This window comes from Haliotis rufescens, unplaced genomic scaffold (genome assembly GCF_023055435.1).
Source record: "Haliotis rufescens isolate VD_foot unplaced genomic scaffold, xgHalRufe1.0.p SCAF_4, whole genome shotgun sequence".
In the NCBI taxonomy this organism is placed as follows: Eukaryota; Metazoa; Mollusca; class Gastropoda; order Lepetellida; family Haliotidae; genus Haliotis; species Haliotis rufescens.
Window position 1 is genome coordinate 39,833,138 of NW_025964112.1, and position 8,788 is coordinate 39,841,925.

General features: G+C 42.8%; 1 protein-coding gene across 1 annotated transcript in view; it reads right to left on the bottom strand.

Moving 5' to 3' along the window:
- LOC124134734 overlaps positions 1 to 788 on the bottom strand; it is a 462,484-nt gene extending 461,696 nt beyond the window's left edge. The window contains exon 1 of the mRNA XM_048381564.1: positions 614 to 788. Within this exon, the coding sequence (XP_048237521.1) occupies positions 614 to 668 (55 nt within the window). The 5' untranslated portion in view covers positions 669 to 788. The remainder of the gene's footprint in view (positions 1 to 613) is intronic.
- Positions 789 to 8,788: the final 8,000 nt, after the last annotated feature.

The window sequence follows — 8,788 nt, forward strand, 5'->3', positions numbered from 1 at the left end:
TAAGAATTGAATATGAATGAAAATATAATACTATCAGTCGTATATAGAACAATACTAATTCATAAACACAACCAAAGGTAAATCCGATGTCCACAGGTATGATGTGTTTGTTATGCAATTGAAAATCGGGAAAGACAGAAATGAATCACCATGTATATCGACCACCATCACTGAAATGGCACGGACTGTTAAATCCATCCATGTACACACGTCATGACAACCGGAGAACCAAGAACTATGAATATAAGATGTACCATTAAGTAGTATCCTTCACTTCGTCTCCCTAATAACCACTAGGTATACTGTTACTCGATGAAACAGGGACGTTTCGTCATGGTGGTAGCTGAACATTTAAACCTTAGTCCTCTTATCAGAACAAGTCAACAAAATGGATCTCTCTCCTCTTAATCCTCCCACCCCTCATCCTCATCGTCATCAGTCATCAGCGATTACCCTTGGATGTGTGAAAACTACAATACATAGATCCTTCGTCCACATCATGTCCACTTTTACATACTGCGACTTCAAATTGCTAATAATCCTATCAGCTTTCATACTAAAACACCAACATGGAAGTTTTAAACATAAACTTGATATGTATATCACTTCTTACCTGCTAAATGCCTAAATGGGAAGTGTGCCATGTTGTATGATGTCGACACAACCATCCACAAGACATGTGCGAACTCGATAGAGATTACATTTCATTTGATACTATTAATATATGACAAAATGGCGAGATGTAAGGCTGTGAGGTGTGTTTTTTCCCTTCCTACCATTCCTTAATGGCCAATGTGTTAACGAAAGTGACTGTATATATATTTGGTACTACGAGTATATATAGGAAGGAGGGGCTTGGAAACATGACGGGTGATCTAGGGCAGTCCCCAACGGAGTGGAAGAGTATATGCAAGGATCTGATTGGTTACCCTACCATCATCGTCACTCGCATATACTTTCAACAACGCATTATTATGTGTGAGGAGAAAGCGTGTGAGACAACCGGGAAGTATTCACAGCATGGGGCAGACACGTACTGTTTCGGCGGCTACCTTAATAGTCTGACTTCTCGAACTAAACACATGTTTAATAAACACATTACTAATAAAACTAGGCGTTAGCTGAAGAGAAGTTTAAGTGACAGCAGGTAGAGATATATATATTTTTATCGGTTTTGAATACATTTACACGGATGCAAATATTATGTCGATGCCCCTAACGAGCCTCGTTAATCGAAAAATCGGGAGCTCGAAATATTACGCTTTAACTCGTGTCGTCTCCGGGCATGGTGTATAACATGCGCCCCCTCTCTCCTCCCCACACAAAATGCAATCTATAACTATAAATATGTTGATGGTATTTGAATACAATATTCATGAACCAGACATTGTTTCCGATCCATGCTATCCTAACTTATGAACATGGTTCCTACCTTAATCATATCACCCTATTTCCCCTGTATATACGGGTGTGTTTGATGTTCACATGGTATAGCATCCTGCTTCAACAATATCACCCTATTTCCCCTGTATATACGGGTGTGTTTGATGTTTGCATGGTATAGCATCCTGCTTCAACAATATCACCCTATTTCCCCTGTATATAATGTTGTGTTTGATGTTCGTATGGTATAGCATCCTGCTTCAACCATATCACCCTATTTCCCCTGTACATAATGTTGTGTTTGATGTTCGCATGGTATAGCATCCTGCTTCAACCATATCACCCTATTTCCCCTGTACATAATGTTGTGTTTGATGTTCGCATGGTATAGCATCCTGCTTCAACCATATCACCCTATTTCCCCTGTATATAATGGTGTGTTTGATGTTCGCATGGTATAGCATCCTGCTTCAACCATATCACCCTATGTCCCCTGTATATACTGGTGTGTCTGATGTTCGCATGGTATAGCATTTTCCCCTGTATAGACTGCGGGGGCACGGGTGGCCCAGTCGTCTAAGGCGCCGCGATTCGCTGTGCAGAGTTGCGTCCCTTGGGCACGCCAGAAACCTATGATTGTGGGTTCGAATCCCGGTTCGCCCCAATTATGTTTCTAGGTTTGTCAGCACCATACCCGTGCTCGTGGGTTCCACCGAAGTGGTAAACGTCTGAGACCTGCATCACTTCGGGTTTTCCTCCCACATTAAGCTGACACGCCGCGATATAACTGGAATATTGTTAAAAGCGGCGTTAAACCAAACTCACTCACTCACTCACTGTATAGACCGCTGAGTTTGTTGTTCTCATGTCATAGTTGTAGGAAGTAAGAAGATATGATATACGTTTCCTAGAGCGAAAATTTACGAGGTGGGATGGATAGAATAAAAACATGTACACGGTAGTTTAACAGCATGAAGGACGAGAGAGGAAATTTGATTAAAAAAGTAGAATAATAATAAAATATTAACAAGGGGGAGGTAAAATTGAACAGTTTGAGAGAGGAAAACACGGTGACAGTTTCACGGGAAAGTCGGGGATAGGGAATTTAATAGTGGGTGAGTGGGTGAGTGAGTGGGTTGGGTTTAACGCCGCTTTTAACAGTATTCCAGTTATATCGCTGCGTGTCAGTTTAATGTGGGAGGAAAGCCCGAAGTAATGCACGTCTCAGAGGTTTACCACTTCGGTGAAACCCACGAGCACGAGGGTTGGGTAGTGGAGAAATGAGGAAGATAAGGTGTGGAGGAGTAGAGCAGTGAGGGAAGAGATTTAGAGTTAGAGAAACACGTTGAGTGTATAAAGAATCATCGGAATTTGGCACGGACAGGACGCGGAGTCTACCCGGGAATATGACACAGAAGGGGGTTCGGGTATCAGGGTGTAGGGTGTCGGGTGTGCCCATTTTCTGTCAGTCAGCCCAATCCCTATCTCCTGTTTACGAAGCGTCTACTTCGCACGCTCCTGAATAAGATTGTCTTCGTGTCAAGGTTTCCCCAGGTAACACATATAGCTATAGAACTGAATCATATCTATAAGCTGTCAAAAATAAAATCCATGATATTAATCACGTTTCTCTGCTTCAGGTGACGTGCAACAAGCCATTGCAACTAATAGGTGACATAACCTGGACTGCAGAACTCAGAGTCTTCAGTCATGGGGATGCCTTGATGAACACGGCGTTACCAGGGCTAACTTGCGTCTCTAGTTACATTTCAGCACCACATGGGGAGTGATTAATATTGTTTTCGGGAAGGCTTATTTCGTTTTTTACCATCATACTTTGAATGCGGCTTTAAACGTGAAAATGACTCAGCGTAAATGCAAACGAGGGGTCCTGGTGTGCTGTATTGTTGGACATGATTTGCCAAGTCCTATAAACACTTGGACCACATACCCCGCCCATGTAATGTGTGTCACAGGCTCATTATTATTCCGATGAAGCCGTCGATAACTAAGTTAATAGTTTTGTACAGCAAGATGCTATAATGATACACCCAGAAGAGACATATGTGGTATAGTAAAGCATTATCATTGCACGATCAATGATATTTCTGGGTATCACTATGTCTGCGACACGAGGTGTCCATGGTATTGGACAGAGTTCGAGTGGAACGGGGACGTAGTCTGTGTCAGCTATGTAACTTATAGACACCGGATCTGACAGACCAGGCAAACCTCAGCATGAGCATCGTCTCATACACAATAAACCAGGTCATACATTATGGCCGTAGGGTCGCCATCGTAATTACTCTTGACGAGGTCAGTGTTCGAAAACAAGGACCCGATCCCTGGGGAGGTCTGACCGGACCGAGGCCGCATTTGTTTTGTTATATCGAAGTTCCCTGAATGAAGTTTTTTAAACTGTCTTCTGTTGCATTACAGTAACTTAGCAGCGAACCCTGAACCGTTCGCACCAGTCAATATTCATCACGTGACAGGTCAATGCTGATCATGTGACGAGGTCAGTATTCGAGGCCAGTGTCAGTCATACGATTTCGGGGTTTACATTGAAATGTTTCATTTCGTCACGTGGTACGGATTAACCAATGGAATTGCAAGATTGTTGATAGAGGTATAACAAAGATAGTTCAAAGATGCTTCGGTAAAGACGTATTACTTTATCTTGTCACGAGGTACACTTTTAGACTTACCTCCCCCGTGGATTAACGAATACTTGATATCATTGTTCCATCATTCTTGTTGACTGGTGAAATAGATTCTTCAAAATTGTCAAATAGCTATTATTCCAAAAAAGCACACAAGCGTCCCGTGCTTTAGATATAATAGTTCGATAAAAATGCCGGTTATATTGTGCTAGCCCATTGAGATACCACGTTTAACATGGATACCTTTCTCAGACACACTATACTGACTCTGAGACGAAAGTCCTTGTTTTATCCCATTAATGTCGAGCGCCAGGCAGAATAACAACAAGTACCATGATCTTTTAACGTATTTTGATATGGCGCTGCCGGGGATCGAACTACCGACCTTGCGCTCCCTGGGCTTTCACAGAATAGGGTTTACAGAGTTAAATAAACTGTAGAGAGAGTAGCCCAGTAGACTAAGCCATCGGGATGAATGTGCAGAGTAATTGTGTTACTGTGACACTTGATCAGGCAACCCACGTCCCTTGACCGTTGGGATCCGTGAAGAACCGGGGTAGATTAGGTCTTCAGCAACCCATGCTTGCAGAAAAACGCGCCTATGCTTGTCGTAAGAGGCGACTAACGAGATCGGGTGGTCAAGCTTGCTGACTTGGTTGATGCATGTCGTCGATCCCAATTGCGGGGATCGATGCTCATGATGTCAATCACTTGTCTGGTCCAAAATCGATTATTTGCAGACGGCCGTCACAGCTAGAATATTTCTGAGTGCGGCGTTAAACAACAAACTCACTCACTCACTCACTTGATCGTGGGTTGTACTAAAGTGGTAAATTTCTAGAAGCTGTCATTACGTGGGGATTTCTTCCAGGTGAAGGTGACACACCCTGATATGTGTGAAAGAATGTTGACAGTGGAGTTAAAGTCAACTCATTCAACCATTTAAGTTATTCTCGAAAACACATTAAAGTAAGATCAAGCTTCAACAGGACACACATGCATTCCGTTGTGGACGTGTGGTCATAAAACGTGTGTATCGAGCAACTGCATTGGCGGCAACTCTTCCACGATAGTCTTCCCACAGCTGACCTTATCAAGTGTCTTCCAACACAACACGTCAATGAATACTCGTTGAGTTGGGTTTAACGCCGCTTTTAACAGTATTCCGGCGCGTCAGCTTAATGTGGGAAAAGTCCGAAGTGATGCAGGTCTCAGACGTTTACCACTTCGGTGAAACACACGAGCACGGGTATGGTGCTGACAAACCTAAAAACATAATCGGGGCGAACCGGGATTCGAACCCAAAATCATAGGTTTCTGGTGTGCCAAAGGGACGCAACTCTGCACAGCGAATTGCGGCGCCTTAGACGACTGTGCCACCCGTGCCCCCTCGATGAATACAACCAGTTATGCTTTACATATGTACGCCTAACTGTAGCGCAGATAGGTAGGCTCCCGACACCCAAAAGGCAGTAGACAGGTTCCCACCAAATACACCAATTTAATCAATTGCATTGAATGCCTCTATGCTGTGAGCCAAATGGTCCACGTTTTTATCTAAATATCAACGTAAATCTAAATCGGGTTGCTGGATCAACTGAAATGGATTTCGGGTGACCAAATCAACCGTTGAAGGTCAATTCAATGTTAACGTTTATCGCCCCGACTATATGTAACGAAAACGGTGTCGTGTGGCCGCATTACGTCACATTTTACGTCAAGTCTATATTAACGTTATCTCCCGTCGTCGGTGGCCAAATAATCCAAGTTTCACGTCAAGACGACGTTGACGTTATCTCCCGGTAGGTTGGCAAAATAATACAAGTTATATAAGTCAACATTAACGTTATCTCCCGGCGTCGGTGGCCAAATTAACTAAGTTTTACAAGTCAACATTAACATTCGGTGTTAACGTTTATCGTCCAAACTATATGTGACGAAAACGGTGTCGTATGGCCGCATTACGACACATTTTACGTCGTTATCTCTCGGCGTCGGTGGCCAAAACATTCCCGCTTCCGTTAATTCGACGTTTACATCTATTCGGGGGCTAACTCGATTGCAACGTGGGACATTTTGTCAAGCCCTAAATATTTACCGCCAAGGATCCCACATGACCGGATTGCATCCTTTCGGTCCCTTTTCTGGTGTCCCCTTATGTGGTGTTGCCGACATTGCTGAAACTTCACACACTCGTCAATCCAGCATTGGAAAGCGGATGGTCTAGTTGATTCAGACTTGTTGTTTCAGAAGCAACTGGTGAATTTTTTTTAAAATCTTATAGTGGATCATGAATTTTAGTTTTTCAGCTCAATATCGGTCTCGAATAGACGTGCGACACTCTGGATTGTGAGGAGATAGACGTGACTAAACCACTTGTCAGATGAGTCGGCATACACTTACAACGATATTTTACCGGCAGAATTCTGCTGATGAGACTCTCGGCCATATAACAGGACTGGCATTTCCATCGAATCATCGTCGTCTTTTCAAGAGGAACCAGAAGGTAGGTCAGCCACATGTTGCCTAATGGGCGTGTAAGAGACGCGTGAAGTGCGGTGCGACAGAGGTTTAGGGAAATTCCCATAACTTAGTTTTATTGCTCGTGTAAAATATTGATTTAATGAGCAGTCGGTAGGTTAACATTTTCTGTGCTGGTGGTAATGTGATGGGGGACACATGAGCTTGTGTTGCCCGACAGACATGACAACTTAATATTCTAACGACAACAATGTGTCACTGCGCGAAATTCCTGACCTAAACATTTAGTATATTACCTACATGGTGTACGTAACCGACTATACTAAGATTATACTACCGCCATGGTGAATACTACCGGCTCTACGACCATTATACTTCCACCATGGTGAATACTATTGGCTCTACGACCATTATACTACCTTCATGGTGTAACCACCGTCTTTCCTACTTTTATACTACCGTCATAGTGTAAACTACCTTCTATACGACTACTACAATACTACTGATGTGGTGTATACTACCTTCTATACCACTACTATTATACTATCGGCAAGGTGTAACGACACCACTGACTTGTACTCGAGTATATGCTCGAATAACTTTATAAATCCGATCGCCACAGGTCGATGGTTTGGCCGAACCTCACAGCATGGTGTATACTACGTGAATACAAACACGTAAAAGGTAACCATGTTCCAGAAGACTTCTATGTTATGTGGAGACGGGGGGCCGAAAAGTATTTATAATTTAATCATGAACCATTTATTGAAGATGGAGATTAGAGCCATATTTCTTTGCCCGATAACCCTCATGAAAGACAGGGACGATTTTGAATCTCTTCAACCGACACTACATTGCTTTTACTCTTTCAGAGATAAATAGTAACATTCTTTCGTCGTCATACCACTGGTCAGTGACCTCTCGAAGATTTCTACAACAACATATCAAAGTAGTTCAACGTAAAGTTGACGGACAGCTCCTTGTATGCTTGGCAATACATCGCCCATCAGATAACATACAGCTGAGAATGTATGGCAGACAGGGTAATATTCGGTAGAGAATGTATGGCAGACATGGTAATATTCGGTACAGAATGTATGGCAGACAGGGTAATATTCGGTAGAGAATGTATGGCAGACAGGGTAATATTCGGTAGAGAATGTATGGCAGACATGGTAATATTCGGTCGAGAAGGTATGGCAGACAGGGTAATATTCGGTGGAGAATGTATGCCAAACAGGGTAATATTCGGTAGAGAAGGTATGGCAGACAGGGTAATATTCAGTAGAGAATGTATGCCAAACAGAGTAATATTCGGTAGAGAATGTAGGGCAGACATGGTAATATTCGGTAGAGAATGTATGGCAGACATGGTAATATTCGGTAGCGAAGGTATGACAGACAGGGTAATATTCAGTAGAGAATGTATGGCAGACATGGTAGTATTCGGTAGAGAATGTATGGCAAAGTAATATTCGGTAGAGGATGTATGACAGACAGGGTAATATTCGGTAGAGAATGTATGGCAGACAGGGTAATATTCGGTAGAGAATGTATGGCAGACAGTGTAATATTCGGTGGAGAATATATGGCAGACAGGGTAATATTCGGTAGAGAATGTATGGCAGACAGGGTAATATTCGGTAGAGAAGGTATGGCAGACAGGGTAATATTCGGTAGAGAATGTATGGCAGACAGGGTAATATTCGGTGAAGAATGTATGCCAAACAGTGTAATATTCGGTAGAGAATGTATGGCAGACAGGGTAATATTCGGTAGAGAATGTATGGCAGACATGGTAATATTCGGTAGAGAATGTATGGCAGACATGGTAATATTCGGTCGAGAAGGTATGGCAGACAGGGTAATATTCGGTGGAGAATGTATGCCAAACAGGGTAATATTCGGTAGAGAAGGTATGGCGGACAGGGTAATATTCAGTAGAGAATGTATGCCAAACAGAGTAATATTCGGTAGAGAATGTAGGGCAGACATGGTAATATTCGGTAGAGAATGTATGGCAGACATGGTAATATTCGGTAGCGAAGGTATGACAGACAGGGTAATATTCAGTAGAGAATGTATGGCAGACATGGTAATATTCGGTCGAGAAGGTATGGCAGACAGGGTAATATTCGGTGGAGAATGTATGCCAAACAGGGTAATATTCGGTAGAGAAGGTATGGCAGACATGGTAATATTCAGTAGAGAATGTATGCCAAACAGAGTAATATTCGGTAGAGAATGTAGGGCAGACATGG